General features: G+C 33.0%; 7 protein-coding genes across 7 annotated transcripts; 6 read left to right on the top strand and 1 right to left on the bottom strand.

Moving 5' to 3' along the window:
* Window positions 1–428: 428 nt before the first annotated feature.
* On the top strand, window positions 429–1,418 carry CSP37 (Csp37p; the record flags this gene model as incomplete). Its single annotated transcript, XM_020220104.1, has 1 exon — window positions 429–1,418. The coding sequence occupies one exon, from the start codon at window positions 429–431 to the stop codon at window positions 1,416–1,418; it is 990 nt and encodes a 329-aa protein (XP_020076911.1).
* Window positions 1,419–1,498: 80 nt separating this feature from the next.
* Window positions 1,499–3,157, top strand: PRS (putative proline--tRNA ligase; the record flags this gene model as incomplete). The annotated part of the gene is made up of 1 exon (XM_020219634.1): window positions 1,499–3,157. The coding sequence occupies one exon, from the start codon at window positions 1,499–1,501 to the stop codon at window positions 3,155–3,157; it is 1,659 nt and encodes a 552-aa protein (XP_020076910.1).
* Window positions 3,024–3,860, bottom strand: HYPBUDRAFT_122750 (Arf family guanine nucleotide exchange factor). The gene is made up of 2 exons (XM_020219293.1): window positions 3,515–3,860; window positions 3,024–3,464 (listed from the first exon to the last, which is right to left on the bottom strand). Exons 1-2 carry the CDS (start codon window positions 3,515–3,517, stop codon window positions 3,183–3,185), a joined length of 285 nt encoding a protein of 94 aa, XP_020076909.1. The 5' UTR covers window positions 3,518–3,860; the 3' UTR covers window positions 3,024–3,182.
* Window positions 3,861–4,797: 937 nt separating this feature from the next.
* PIN4 (Pin4p) lies at window positions 4,798–7,250 on the top strand (the record flags this gene model as incomplete). Its single annotated transcript, XM_020219292.1, has 3 exons — window positions 4,798–5,199; window positions 5,356–6,244; window positions 6,335–7,250. The coding sequence occupies 3 exons, from the start codon at window positions 4,798–4,800 to the stop codon at window positions 7,231–7,233; spliced, it is 2,190 nt and encodes a 729-aa protein (XP_020076908.1). The 3' UTR covers window positions 7,234–7,250.
* A 1,442-nt stretch (window positions 7,251–8,692) lies between these two features.
* Window positions 8,693–10,177, top strand: HYPBUDRAFT_156569 (alpha-amylase; the record flags this gene model as incomplete). Its single annotated transcript, XM_020222215.1, has 1 exon — window positions 8,693–10,177. The coding sequence occupies one exon, from the start codon at window positions 8,693–8,695 to the stop codon at window positions 10,175–10,177; it is 1,485 nt and encodes a 494-aa protein (XP_020076907.1).
* A 678-nt stretch (window positions 10,178–10,855) lies between these two features.
* Window positions 10,856–12,935, top strand: PTC2 (type 2C protein phosphatase). Its single transcript, XM_020221106.1, has one exon. The coding sequence runs from the start codon at window positions 10,977–10,979 to the stop codon at window positions 12,516–12,518; it is 1,542 nt and encodes a 513-aa protein (XP_020076906.1). The 5' UTR covers window positions 10,856–10,976; the 3' UTR covers window positions 12,519–12,935.
* A 326-nt stretch (window positions 12,936–13,261) lies between these two features.
* On the top strand, window positions 13,262–16,094 carry SAS3 (Sas3p). Its single transcript, XM_020222528.1, has 4 exons — window positions 13,262–13,617; window positions 13,891–15,172; window positions 15,218–15,809; window positions 15,846–16,094. The coding sequence occupies exons 1-4, from the start codon at window positions 13,397–13,399 to the stop codon at window positions 16,055–16,057; spliced, it is 2,307 nt and encodes a 768-aa protein (XP_020076905.1). The 5' UTR covers window positions 13,262–13,396; the 3' UTR covers window positions 16,058–16,094.
* The last annotated feature ends 3 nt before the right edge of the window (window positions 16,095–16,097 follow it).

The raw sequence follows: 16,097 nt of genomic DNA, 5'->3' as shown, positions 1-16,097 counted from the left end.
GACCCCATGCCATATCATTCTACTGTATCATATATGCTCTACTCGTGTGCTGCCAGTGAGGTACTTTACAGTATACACCAGTATACATACGCTATACATACACTATACATACACTATACATCATACACTACACACACCACACACACTATACCATAGTAGATTATACACCATACTCATAGTGTATTATACTCATAGTGTATTATACTCATAGTGTATTATAGTGTATTATAGTGTATTATAGTGTATTATAGTGTATTATAGTATATTAGTATAGTGTAGGCGTGATTGTGGGGCGCCACGAGCGCAATCCTCCTCTGCAGGGTGACCTTTTAGCAATAGACATTTTTATGGTAGCAAATATATTCGCTATATAAGGGATGCTATCCCCATCATCTCATGCCAATCTTAGACCCAACCCACACTTGAAAATGCCAAAACCAACTCAAATTATCGCTCTAGGTGCAATTGCTGCCGGTGGTGCTTACTACTACGACCAAAACGTCCAGCCAATTTGGTCCAACCACAAGGTTCCTCCAATTGAAGATGACAAGAAGCAACCTTTTGACTTGAAAAAAATCGATTCCAAAACAAAGGAATTGGGGAATAAATTAACCAATCGTTTTGAAGAACAAAAGAAGGAAATTGAATCCAAAACGAGAAACTCGTCTTTATTCAATCAAGTCAAGGAAGAACCAAAAGACAATCGTACTTTGCCAATCAAACTTGCTGATAAATACATCGACGTGATTAATTCCTTTGGTGAGTCAACCACGGCCAAAACCACGGAATTGAACCAGGATTCTAAAAATTTGAAGTCCAAGGTGGAGGACGAATCCAAATCTTGGTTCAACTGGTTTGACTCTAAAAAGAAGGATGAACAGGCTAACTTAGAAGCCTCCAAAGAACATTGGTTTGACTGGGGGGCCTCCAAACAAGACCAATTGACTAGTCAGGCCGAAGAAGAAAAGAAGAATTGGTTAAACTGGGGGTCCGCCAAAAAGGATGAAGTTAATGACCAACTAAACGACGTTAAGGATTGGAATAAATCAAAATTACAAGAAGCTGATGAAACTAGATTAAAATACCAACAACAAGTCAAGGACGAATACGACGTTCAATCTAAAAAATTCAACGACACCTTAAGTAAGGAGAAGAAGGCCGCCATTGACCAATATAACTCGGCTAAACACAACTTGGAGGACTTGACCAGCAAGCTCTCTTCAAAGACATCCTCGTTATTTGGATCTAAAGAAGAAGCTTCCGAAAAGGAAAAAGCTAACGCTCATCTCAACCAAGCTAAAAAGGATTTTGAAGACTCTTTAAATAATTTGAAAAAATTTGGGGATGACTTTGTTAAACATATTGACCAAAACTATTACGTTCCATTGAAAAAAGATGTTCATAATTTAGATAAATAATTTTTTAAATAGTTAAAATAAATGTTTTCGCAAGAATCTTTTTTTTTTTTTTTTTTGCTTTGCTTTTCTCTACCATCAGTATGAAGAGATACTTACATATTAAAAGAGTACCTAAACTATATTTTAGTAATAATGAAATTCCAAATGTAAGTATCCCTACTCATGAATTATTTACTAAAACTGGGTTTTTCACTCATCCAAAACCAGGGTTGGTAAATTGGTTAAATATTGGGTTATCCAGTATAAATAAAATTAAAAAAATCATTCACCATAGAATGAAAGAAATTGATGGTGAAGAAATAAACTTATCATTATTATCCCACTCTTCATTATGGGAAAAGACAAATCGATGGTCAAATAATGAATTATTCAAATTAAAAGATTCAAATTTACAAAATTATTGCCTTGTTGCAACTTGTGAAGAAGAAATTACTCAATTTGTTAAAGAAAATTTGAAAAGTTATAAAAATTTACCAATTACTTATTATCAAATTAATGAAAAATTTAGAGATGAAAAAAGACCTAGAAGTGGACTTTTAAGAGGCCGGGAATTTATAATGAAAGATGCTTATTCTTTTGATATAAATGAAGCAAATGCAATGCAAACGTATGAAAAAGTAATTGGTGCTTATTATAAAATCTTCCAAGATTTGAAAATTCCCTTTGTCAAGGCTGAAGCTGATACTGGTGATATTGGTGGGTCCTTAAGTCACGAATGGCATTATTTGCATAAATCAGCCGGTGAAGATACTTTATTTACTTGTAATAATTGTAATCATTCTTCAAATATTGAAAAAACTTTAAGTTATCCTAAATCGGAAGAGGAACATTCTCAAGTTGATGTTAAATATTTCACCACCACCGATCAAAATACTTTAATTTGTGCTTACTGGCCAAATTCAAGAATATTAAATCCTCAATTCATAAAAGAAGAAATCCCCGATCTAGATTTATCCTTTGATAATCAACAAGAGATTTTAAATATTTTCAGTAATGAAGATACTCTAATTAATAAAAAAATTGTTAGAATAATGGATTCTCGATTAAATTCAAGATCAAATTTCCCCGATTTCCCCATAAATTTCATTAATAGATCATTAATGACCACCCTTACTGATATTCCAATTGTTTTAGCTAATGAAGGAGAAGTTTGTTTTGAATGTGAAGAGGGAACTCTTGATAAATTTAAATCAATTGAAGTTGGACACACTTTTTATTTGGGTGATAAATATACTAAATCTTTAAATTGCAGTATTGATCTTCCAAATATTGGGGAATCTAATTTAGTTATGGGTTGTTACGGTATTGGAGTTAGTAGGATTTTAGCCGCTATTGGAGAAATCAATCGTGATTCAAAAGGCTTTAATTGGCCTTCAATAATATCTCCTTGGGATATTACAATTATTGATTTAAATAATGGCAATGAAAAATTTTATGAATTATTAAATGAAAATTTTATTGATTATAGACTTGATAATAGAAATGGTGTTGGATTAGGTAAAAAAATCAAACAATCAAATTTAATAGGAATCCCATTAACAATTATTATTGGTAAAAATTACCCAATTATAGAAATTGAAATTAGAGGTAAAAGATATTCAAATTCCGGTCATTGGCAATCTTTATATCAATCTAAAGATTTCCACTGGCAAATTATTAAAGATACAAATCAGGAAAAACATTTGGTTCACATTAATGGTTTAGTAAAAGTAATTAAATCGTTACTTAAAGATATGTAATATATAATCGAATTGAAAATTAATTTTATGATGTAAATTTACCAGTAACTTTAGCAAAAACATGTAAGATAATAACCGAAAAGATAAATCCAACAGCTAAGAAAAGAACAACTAATGGATCCACCCTCAACCCTTGTGCTTCATCAGTAAATAATTTTAACATAGTAGCTGATGATCCTCCTGCTCCTGCTGATCTAGTGGATAATGGAGTTGCATTATTAGCTTGTTGCTTCTTATCTTGAGCATTCTTTCTTTTAGCAGCGCTTCTTAATCCACCAGGTGCTGGTGCTGAAACCGAAGATGAAGACTACTCCCAGTTAGTATATTCCCTTGTATACCTCTCTTTTATAGACATACCATTCTTTGTTGTTGAACTATTGGTTATACTGATAATTATTTCTTCCATTTTTCATCACACGTATCTTTAGTGGGCGGGTAAAACCCCAACAGGCGTGCGTGGGCTGGAGAAAAAAAAAAACCCCCAACACCTCCGTACATTTATGTCGCACCACTCGTCGGTCGGTGGTCCACGAAAAAACCTCCGTACACCTGCGCTTTCCCAGTCTACCTGACCGTAGTCTAACAACCAGATAAGCTCGGGAATCACGTGGACAGTATTATAATAAGTCAATTGGTTAGTGGCTAGTCTGCGCACCACACAAAGCTACCGGAAGAATAACTGTCGTCTTTTTTTTTTTTTTTTGGTTATTTTTTGGTTTTTTCGTTTTCTTCGTTTTTTTTTTTTTTTTTTTCTATTGACTTTGTTTGTTAGCGTTTTCTGTTTCTCTTCTTTAGTGAAAGTTTTTTCTAAAGATACAACTACACTTCTTTCAATCATCATCAACATTAACAGAGTAGTTACATCCACGCACTACTGCTCCCGACGTTTCCCTATCATCTCCATTCATTCCATTAGGTTCAACCAGATCCCTTTTCGATTCATTTCATTAAGCGCCCAAGCGGTTCTATCTATATCTATTGTATTTATATAGGTATCTTATACTGTTGTTATACTGTTGTTATACTGTTGTATCTTATACTGTTGTTATACTGTTGTATCTTATACTGTTGTATCTTATACTGTTGTATCTTATTGGTATATATCTTTGTTGGTATATTGCTAGTACATTGTTAGTGTATTTCCATTTGTTAAGTTCATTGATCCAAGTATCCGTATATTGCATACGCCGACTCGCTGATCTTTCATTTTTCATTATTGATCCTGGTTCCCTATTGATTCTTGTTCCTTATTGATCCTGGTTCCTTGTCATTCATCCGTATTGTTACTCGTTATTGATACATAACTCAATTATATGATCTATCCATCGGATCATTTACCCTGTTCATTCACCTGTTCATTTAGTTCATCTGTTATCTGTTAACACCCCGTCTGACTCTACTGATAGACTGTTTCACCGACTCTATTGATCCATTTACTGATCTATTTACTGATCTACTGGCAGCTGTTGTGGATCTAACGTTTTTGCATACCTAATTTTTTCTCAGTCTCATTTTCGAGCCCTTTTTGCCTGGTCTTTTTTTTATCCATTTTTTTTTTTCTAAAATTTTTTTTGTTCTTTCGTCCCTGAGCAGAAGACAAAAAAAATAAAAGCAAACAAAGTATATTGAAAGACTTCGTGATGGATTTAAGAAACCTATCTTCAACTCCGAATCAGTTAGACTCTGTCATGCAGCGTCGTCCTTCCTTATCTTCCCTTTCTTCAACGTCAGGGTACGCTTCTTCCACTTACGGAGGAGCTGGTAATGGAAATCAACCTACTAATCCAACTCCTCAATTATCTAATCAAAGATTATCGAGTCAAACAAGAAATTTTAGTAATGGGATGTCAAATCAACCTCCAAATGATAATTCCTGGTTGCAGCCTCAAAGTACTAACCAATCTCTGAGCTCAAGTCATCCCTCCAATAATGGCTCGATCGTTAATCCTCCAAAACAACAAGTTGTAGCCAATAATGTTGGTCCTTGGGTTGAACAACAAAAACAACAACAACAGCAATCTTTGGGTGGTATTGATACTAAGGTTATTGAATCAAATTTAAATGAACTCGATAAATCTTTAAAATCCGGTCCAAGTACATCAACCAATTCGACTAATATTCCTGGTTCCACTACTTCTGCTACCACTAAAAAATCAAATAGTACCATTTCAAATGGTTCAATTTCAAGACAACAGCAGCACCAACAACAACAACACCAACACCAACAACAACAACAACAACAACAACCTTCTAATGCCACTTCTACGATGAATGTTAATTCTAATATCAATCCTAATGCCAGTATGATTAGTACAAATGCTGATCTTGATGACGTTGATGATGATCACGATGATGATGATGAATTAATTCCAACAGCTATTGTAATTAAAAATATTCCTTTTGCAATTAAAAAAGAACAATTATTAGATGTTATGACTAAATTAAGTTTACCTTTACCTTATGCTTTTAATTATCATTTTGATAATGGGGTTTTCAGAGGGTTAGCTTTTGCTAACTTTACCTCTACTGATGAAACTTCCTTAGTTGTTAATCAATTAAATGGTCGTGAAATTGGCGGTAGAAAATTAAGAGTTGAATATAAAAAAATGTTACCTTTACAAGAACGTGAACGCATCGAACGAGAAAAAAGAGAAAAAAGAGGTCAATTAGAAGAACAACATCGTTCAACTTCAACTGCTTCTTTAGCTTCTTTATTATCTGCTGCTTCAACAACGGCAGCAACTAAAAATTTAAGTATTAATGGCCAACAATCTTCTTCTCAAACTGAACGTTTATTTATTTCTTTCCCATTCACTAACTTAAATATTGGTTTACCTCCTTCAGAGTTAAACTTTAATGACCCAGAAGTTTTGGAATTATATTCCCAATTAATTATTTATAGAGATGACGTTTCAAAATCTGTTTTTGAATTAGCTTTCCCCCCAAATTTACATTTGGCTCACAGAAAAATTTTATCTATTTTATGCTCTTTTTTAAATTTATTAGAATTATTCGATAATGGTTTAATCATTGTTAGAAGAAAACCTGGTCAACAATCAATTCAACAACGTCACCAACAAAATTTGGGTCCTCACTTCCATCATCAACAACAACAACAACAAAATCAATCTCAACAAAATAATGTTTCTCCAAATGGTCAACCAATCCCTCCTCCAGGGCCTTTACATTCTAATTCAATGATGAATTTAAACCAATTATCCGCAATTGTTTCAAATCAAAATCAAAATTTACCAAATGGTAATCAAAACTTACCCCATCCTCCAGAATTATTAAGATCTCAATCTCAATCAGCTTTACCTTTACCAAGATTAAGACAACAAACTTCAACTCCTGTTCAACAACAATTTCCTCAATACCAACAACATCAATCCCAACAACAACTGCAACAATCAACTGGTGGTCCAAATCAACAATTGGCTACTCTACATGCTTCAGTTCAACAACCACCAACTGGTAGATCTTATCCCCAATTTGGTCAATATCAACAAACTGGATTACCTCAATCCGCTCCTGCAAATCAATCATCTCAATCAACTACTGCTCCTCCTCCTCAATTAGGTACTCCAACTACAAGTGCAGCTGCTTTATTAAGATCTTCAAATAATAGATCATTTGTTGATGTAAGATCTACCCCTCCCTTAGCTAATTCATTTTCCCAAACTTCTCAATCAGTTAATGATTCTCCAACTCCTCAACATCCTCAACAAAATACTCAACATCATCCTTCCTCTCAACAACCTCCAACTCAACAAACTATTCACCAACATCCTTTTTTTTCAAATAATCATTCATCATCTCATTTAAGTCAACCTTCAACACCTTTGGGTAATAACGATCTTAACTCAAGATTTGCTCCATTCGGTCAACATACTCATTTAACTGGAAGTTTTACCTCTTTACATCCTCCTTCTTCATCTACCACTGATGAATTTCCTGGTGGTTTAAATGACACTATTTCTAGTAAATTTACTGGCTTGAATTTAGGTGGTCATCCATTTGAAAATCCTGTCGGAACTGGAAGCTCTTCAAACTCTGGTATTTGGGGTCCTAAATAATCAAAAACAGAAAGTTTAAAAAAAAAAAAAAAAAAAAAAAAAAAAATTTAAAAAAAAAAAAAAAAAAAAAAAATCATTCTTTCAATTTTCATGCTTTAAAAATTTTCTATTACGGTTCTTTGTTGTTGTTTTTGTTCATATCCTATAAATTATTGTTTTTAAAATCACTGCGGCTCTCATTGGCTTGATTCTAACTCTGGTTTGCTTTTCACCCGTTTTCGTTTTCTATATTTTACTGCTCCTTTTATATATACATGTATAACATTCTATCTCTTTCTTTATTCTCTGCCATCTCCCACGTCCTTCATTGATTGCCTTCTTTTGTTCTTCGTTCTGCTTTTTGTTTGTCTAGATTGGCCCTTTGATAGTCGTAGGTGAGACTTATATTGTTATGATTACGTGTTTATGATGATAGATAATGTGACATCTGTTTAATTTGAGAAAAAGTCTCGATCTTTTCTAAATTTATCTCTTAATGCCAAATTCAATGCTATGTTTATTCTTTCCAAAGTACTGTAGTGATTTATGATTGCAAAAACATGAATTTTCGCATCAACATGTATCTTTCCGAATATATTTCACAATTACGTAGTTACAATCAAGGAAGCAGGTCTCTCCTTGCGTCGACGCAATTAGCGTTCAGCAAAACATCAACAGAATAATTCCGAATCAAATTGATTAAATCGCAAAAGTTCAAAATACCTAGAGTTGCTAAATACAAAAACAAAATATAAATAGTCAATTTAAAACAAAGGGGACTGAGTAGTTACATGCCAATTTTGAAATGTTTTTTGTCCTGTCATCTGTCAGTTTCTTAAACACTTACTACCAATCGTATATTATACGAAGTTGTAAAAGGTTTTTTAGCTAGGTTACTTATTTGCGATTTAGTAGTCAAGGAACACCGTTTCATTGTTCTATGTGGAATAGATATTTAGCTTTATATGCCATTCCCCCTTTTTTCAACAATAAAGAAAGTAGGAATGTTGAAACAATACTATTACCTGTTACTGAAAAATGAATGAACCCACTGTTTCAAAGTGCCTTTCTCAATATTGTCTTAATTTATTCTCCCTGATTTATAATTTTTCATTTATCATTTTCTACAACCAGTAACTAAAATTATTGAGCTGACAATGTAGTATTCTGGTTCTCATGGTGCTTGTGGTGGTACAAGTGCAAAACCAAAGAATTAAAAACAACAAAAGAAAATCATAATTGTATGTACAGTGGTAAATTCCAACGTTATTTTGCTGCATTGTTGGTTGCTTTTCCCATTTGGATCAAATCTTTTGGAAAGGCTGCAATTGCGTCGACTCCACTTCGGAAACATAATTATTCCATAACTCGAAATAAGTATCATTAAGAGAGATTTATTCTATTGGGGTGGGTATCCAAAGTATAAATACTAGGGTCCAATCCACAAAAATGGAGTTTAATCAATAATACAAGAAAGAAAATGAAATTTTCATCAGCTGCAATTTACGCTTCAGTAATTTTGAATTTAGCTTCAGCCCAGCCGATTATTTTGGGTAAAAAAGATGCAAAATCATCGGCTGATTTATGGAGAGATCAATCTATTTATCAGATAGTTACTGATAGGTTTGCTAGAACTGATGGTAGTACATCTGCATCTTGTGATGTTTCAAAAAGAGAGTACTGTGGGGGTTCTTTTCAAGGTATCATTGATAAGTTAGATTATATTCAAGGAATGGGGTTTACTGCAATTTGGATTTCTCCAGTTGTTGAACAAATTCCTGATAAAACCGAATACGGTTATGGATATCATGGCTATTGGATGAAAAATATATATACTATAAATGATAACTTTGGTACGGCTGATGAATTGAAGAAACTATCAGAGGAATTACATGATCGTGGAATGAAATTAATGGTTGATATTGTAACCAATCATTATGGAGCAGCCGGTGATGGTCCTAGTATCGATTATTCAGTCTATACTCCATTCAATGAACAAAAATATTTCCATGATTATTGTTTAATCACTGATTATGAAAACCAAGCCTTAGTTGAAGAATGTTGGGAAACTAGTACCTTACCAGATCTTAAAACTGAGGATAATGAAGTGTTATCAGTTTTTGAATCTTGGGTGAAAGATTTCATTTCAAACTATACCATTGACGGTCTTAGAGTTGATTCTGCTAAGCATATGGATACCTCGTTTTACCAGCCATTTACTGAAGCAGCCGGGGTCTTTCTTTTAGGAGAAGTTTTCGAAGGAGATTCTGCTTATACTTGTCCTTATCAAGATTATATTGCTGGTGTTAGTAATTACCCATTATACTATCCAGTCCTAAGATTTTTCCAAAATTCCAAAACCACTTCTGGAGAATTACTTGAAATGATTGACAATATTAAACTGAAATGTAACGACGTTACTTTATTAGGTAATTTTGTTGAAAATCATGATATCATTCGATTAGGGTCTACAGTCAAAGACAAAGCTCTAATTAAAAATGCAATTGCATTCACCATTTTGGGGGATGGTATTCCAATCATATATTATGGACAAGAGCAAGGACTACTGGGGGCTGAAGATCCAGAAAATAGAGAAGCGTTATGGTTGGCAGGGTACGATACCGATTCAGCATATTACAAATTCATTTCAAAACTCAACCAAGCCCGAAACCAAGCGGCCAATAAGGACAATTCTTACCCTTCTACCGTATCTTCGATCATTTATTCAGACGATCATACCATTGCTACTAAAAAGGCCAATTTGGTTGCAATTTTCACTAATGTTGGAGCTTCTGCTTCTCCAAGCGTGACTCTTTCCCAATCCGGTTTCCAAAAGGGTGACCAGGTGGTTGACCTTTTGACCTGTTCCTCTACCACGGTGGGTGATTCGGGATTGGAAGTTACTATGGCACTGGGTGTTCCTAAAGTATATGCTTCATCGTCGGTGGCTTCTGGTATATGTTAACTCGCTGAATGCACGACCGACTTTTGTTTTTTGCAGTAATCCTTGACCTATCCATACTGTTTACATATATATATATATACTATTTACTCTTGTAGACTGTAAGTAATCATGTATCAACTTCAATCTCAGCATGTTAGTTCGATCAATAATGGGCTACAAACGTTCGCCTGTCACATCAGTAGACTGTACCCTGGTGAGCTGGTGGACTGGCCCTACTGATTCACAGAACCCCTTAGCACCAATTGATCCCAATGTCATCATCTCATCATCTAATCCTATATAATCTGCTGATAAAATCTGCTAACAAAACAAAAAAAAAAAAAAAAAATGCTTTGCAAAAAAAACTGAGGAATTGCACGAACCGAAAAAAATAGGAAGAGCCAAAAAGAAAAGAAAAAATCGCTAACAAAACAAAAAAAAAGCGGTCAAAAAAAAAAAATTTTTTTTTTTTTTTTTTTTTTTGAAAGGTTGCCTTCGTTGATCAAAATTTATTGATAAAATTTAAATAAATAAAACAAGGGAAGACCAATTTTAAACCCGTTTCCAGTAATTATCATATTAGTTATTGGGATTAAGAACTAGAAGATACCTTTTTTGGTTGCAAGCATTCATTCTTTTCTTTTCTTTTTCTTTTCAATTTTTTTTTTTTCATCAAATCCTGGTTTATTCCCTCCAAAGTTTTTTTCGATTTTTTTTTTGTTTGTATTTTAGTTTTTTGGGGAGTTTTTAATTCTTGTTACTATCAACAACAATTGATTCAGATCAATTAGAAATCACTTAGCCGAATAACAAATATACAATGGGTCAGATACTTTCACACCCGGTGACCGAAAAACATTCGGAAGATGGTAAGGATAAATATCTTGCTTATGGATTATCATGTATGCAAGGATGGAGAATTAATATGGAAGACTCTCATGCTACCATTCTTGATTTGTACAATATGAAGAATGATAGCGATGACGAAGAGACCAAAGGAGAAAGTTCCAACGAAGAACATATAGCCTTTTTTGGGGTTTATGATGGACATGGAGGAGAAAAAGCTGCTATTTTCACTGGAGATCGTTTACATGACATTATTAAATCAACTGAAGCTTTTAATAAAAAAGATTATATAAATGCTTTGAAAGAAGGTTTTTTAAGTTGTGATCAAGCTATTCTACAAGATTCTGATATGAAAGAAGATGATAGTGGTTGTGCTGCCACTTCTGCTATTATTACTCCTTCTCAAATCATTTGTGGTAATGCGGGTGATTCAAGAACGATTATGTCGATAAATGGTTTTGCTAAGGCATTATCTTATGATCATAAACCTTCAAACGAAGGAGAAAAAGCTCGTATTTCTTGTGCTGGCGGTTATGTTGATATGGGAAGGGTTAATGGGAATTTAGCATTATCTCGTGGGATTGGTGATTTTGAATTTAAAAAAAATATTGATTTACCTGCTGAAGAACAAATTGTCACTTGTTATCCAGATGTTATACAACATAATATTGATTTTGAACGAGATGAATTTGTTGTTTTAGCTTGTGATGGTATTTGGGATTGTTTAACTTCTCAAAATTGTGTTGAATGTGTTAGAAGAGGTATTTATGAAAATAAATCTTTAACTACCATTTGTGAAGAAATTATGGAATTATGTTGCGCACCAACAAGCGATGGTTCTGGTATTGGTTGTGATAATATGTCAATTGCCATTGTGGCTCTTTTAGATTACTCTAAAAATGAAACTTTAGATGATTGGTATAAAAAAATTAATAAGAAAATTGAATCCCAATTAGAACAAGAAAAAAATAATGATGATAAAATTCACTATGGTTCAATTTCCGCTCCTTATAATGAAATCTATAAAGAAATGTTTGGTAGTTTTTTCGAAATTGGTCAACAAGGTGCAAATAGTAATCCTGATCATGGTTCTTCTTCAAATAATTATTCTTCAATGTTTGGCGGTATACCCGGCTTACGTGGTAATAATTCTTCTCGCGGTATGTCTTATGATGATAATGAAGAACCAACTTCTCAACTTGATGAAATTGATGAAAAGGATGCTGATAATGATGATCCTTCTTATGGTGGTAATGGTGCAATTTCTTTACAAAAATTAATTGCCAGTAATGCCATCACTAATGAAAATGGAGTAATTTACTTGGATACTTCATCTGCCCAATCTTTATTGGCTCATTTCGGAATGTCGGGTGTTGATGATGATGCGGATGATGAAAATCATCATAAACATATCGAAGAAGAAGTTGATGACGAAGATAATGATAATGACGATGATCATGGTAGTGATAATAGTCAATCCGATAAAAATGAAGATAAAAATGAAGATAAAAAATAATCTTAATACCCTTTTGTATTTTTTTTATTATTATTATTTATTATGTCAATTTTAGAAAATTTAACTTTTGGTTTCCTTAACTTCACCTTTTTCCCTTTTATTGTTATGATGCTTACGCTTTCTCAATTTCAATTTTGTTCATTTGTTTTCCCTATTCTTTTATTTGTTTTAAAACCTTTTACTTGATGTTCAATTGCAGATTCTGTTCCATCTTTCTAGATTTCATACTGCTCATTTACTACTAATCTACTCATCTACCCATATACTCATTCAGTTTCGTCTGTCTTTTTTTTGTTCATTTTCTCCCCCTTGATGAGTGCTCATCTATGAAACTACTACTTCTATTCTCTTTTTCCTATATATTATTCTGTCTCGAATATAATTGGATCATATATAATATCTTCTATACATTTTTTTCTATGTTCTTTATCACCAATATTATTGAAATCCGTACACCTGATAAGTAGCTTAAAAAATCTTAAAAAAAAAAAAAAAAAAAACATCTCCCGCGAAATACTCAGGCTAAACAACAACTTTTGGACCAGTATAAACGAACAATATCTCAAGTTTTGCAAACAAACTGCTACCAAATCAACTGTTATTTCAAATTGCCTTCATTAAGAGAAGATTTTGATAAAGGAAAAGAAAAAGGGCTTGCCACAATTGTACTATTTCCCTTTAATTTTTTCTTCTTTTTCTCTTTTTTTTTTTCATTTTTTCGAACAATCATACCTAGAACCAATCGAATATATAAAAATAAACATTTCCAGGTTCCCAGCTCTTATATATACCCCTTGATGTCTCTCACTTACTTATAGTAAGCTATTAAAAGGAAAAAAAAAAAAGGAAGAAGACAAGAGGGAAGAAGAAAGAGCAGTATGTCCAGATTACTAGATCAACTACGAATAACTAATAATAGAATATATGAAAATATTACTATCCAGGATAGATCAGAAAGAAGGAAACGTCAGCGTACTGAAGACCAAATAAATGATGGTTCCATTGGTGGATCCAATGGTCTGGGACCAACCTATTCTATGAAAGATATGCTTAGATCGACTCGTTATTCAGCCGCATCAAATGATTCCTCCAAGTCTCTGTCAAACCAGCAGGGCAAACTTAGGCTTTCCTTTAAGAGGAGAGACCAGAAAAGGGATGGAATTATATCTAAACCATCGTACGACAAACACCCTTCACATTCCTCCTCCAAGCTGGATCAATATAATGGCCCCAAAAAGAAAGCCCGTAAAAGACTGCATTTATCATCGCCAATTGAAGTCTTGTCATCATCTAATAAAAGCAAAATCATCCGGATAAAATATACTCCTTCTTCTTTGAGTGAATATCGAAGTTCCAATGCTTCTGCAATTAGAAAATTGAATCAAAAAATTAATGATGATAAATTAAGAAATGAAAATGCCTTGAAATTTAACCCATCAAATCTACCCAATAATTATACCAATACTCTTCCCGACCTAAGTACTAAGGAATTACCTTATCAAGGACTTATTCCATTCCCCGATTGTACAATTAATGATACCGATCCTACTAGCCATGATAGAGAGTTATTCAATAAATTTTTAAAAGAAGGTGAAGAACTACGGTTGATGAACCAAAAAGATTTGGTTGATAATGATCTCATCAATGGGGATCAGTTCAATGAGCTGTCAAATAGATCAACTCCTGTTCCATTGGGCATATCACAACCACAAAACTATCTAAAATCTCAAATTCGTAAAATTCAATTCAGAGATTATGAAATTGATACATGGTATACTGCTCCTTATCCTGAAGAATATTCCCAATCAAAAATCTTATATGTGTGTGAACATTGCTTGAAATATATGATATCTCCAGTTTCTTATGAACGTCATCAACTAAAAAATTGCAACTTATCAAACAGTCATCCCCCAGGTATTGAAATATATAGAGATCTTGATACTAAAATTGCAGTATGGGAAGTGGATGGCCGTAAAAATATAAATTACTGTCAAAATTTATGTCTATTAGCAAAATTATTCTTAAACTCGAAAACTCTCTATTATGATGTCGAACCATTTGTATTCTATATTTTGACAGAAATTGATGAATTCAATTTTAATAAGTATCATTTTGTTGGTTATTTTTCAAAAGAAAAACTTAATAACTCAGATTATAATGTTAGCTGCATTTTAACTTTACCAATTTATCAACGTAAAGGTTATGGTAATTTATTAATTGATTTTAGTTATTTATTATCAAGAAATGAATTTAAGTTTGGTACCCCAGAAAAACCTTTAAGTGATCTTGGACTCTTAAGTTATAAAAATTATTGGAAAGTTACTATCGCTTCCAAGTTAAAAGAAATTTATACTAAATATATTGGATCCAATCAACCTGAATCAAATAAACCCTCCGATATATCCCTTTCAATAGAAACATTGTCTAAACTAACTGGTATGATTCCGTCTGATGTCATAGTGGGACTCGAACAACTAGATTCTCTCATTAAAAACCCCGTCTCAGGATCTTATGCCATAGTATTAAATTTAGGTAAAATTAATCAAGCTATTAATAAGTGGAATTCGAAAAACTACGTTAAATTAGATTACGATAAACTATTATGGAAACCAATGTTATTTGGTCCATCTGGTGGTATTAATTCCGCACCGGCAGTAGCTATTCAAAATCAACTTCAAAGTCCCCTTTTAAATGGACAGACTTCTCAACAACCTCAACAAAATATTCCTAGCAATAGCATATCCATGATTAAGGCTTTTTTGAAGGACGATATTGATAATCCTTATACTTATGAAGAAGAAGCATATAAAGAAATTGAATATTCCAGTGGTTTCAAAGCATCTCCAAAGAAACTGAATACTAAAAATCCAATGTTTCAAAAAGAATTATTAGATAATCATAATAGTGATCAAGATTTGAATAATTATATCATATGTTATCCTGGTATTGAAGTTAACTCTAATGGTAGAAATACTCAAAGTCTTGTCGCGGAATCCATAAACAAAAAGTCCATAAATAAGCATGAAAATAATGACGACGAATTAAATAACTTTGTTAACCCGGAGGAGTACGGACAATTTTTCAGTGATGATGATGATCTAGAAAATCCTGATGATGATGACGAGTATAATGATGATATAGTAGAAGCTTCAGAAAACGACGATGATGCCATAGTTGAACCTGTACAAGATGATGAACTAGAAGATTCCGATGATGATAAAATAAATTCGGATGAAGTCGATCCAGACGAAACTATTGATATTGAAGAGAATGAAAGTAAACGTGTTAACCGTAACCTGACTTCTAAAACAACTGAGTATTTTCAAGATAGTGATACAGAACCTGACACAATTGTCTCCAAACCGAATAATGAAAATCCTTTTCTCGATTCTAGCCCAAAAAACTCAACCAAAAGACGCATAACTAATAATTTCCCCATTTCTAGTATTTCGCCGTCTAGAAGTCTTAGGTCAAGAAAGTCTCCATCAATCTCAGAAGAAAGCCCCAGTAGAAAATCATCTCGTCGTCAACGTTCATAAGGTGCAAATTATATATGATTTTTCTTATTTAATTAGCTGT

This window comes from Hyphopichia burtonii (assembly GCF_001661395.1).
Source record: "Hyphopichia burtonii NRRL Y-1933 unplaced genomic scaffold HYPBUscaffold_3, whole genome shotgun sequence".
NCBI lineage: Eukaryota > Fungi > Ascomycota > Pichiomycetes > Serinales > Debaryomycetaceae > Hyphopichia > Hyphopichia burtonii.
This window is presented reverse-complemented; position numbering and strand designations above follow the sequence as displayed.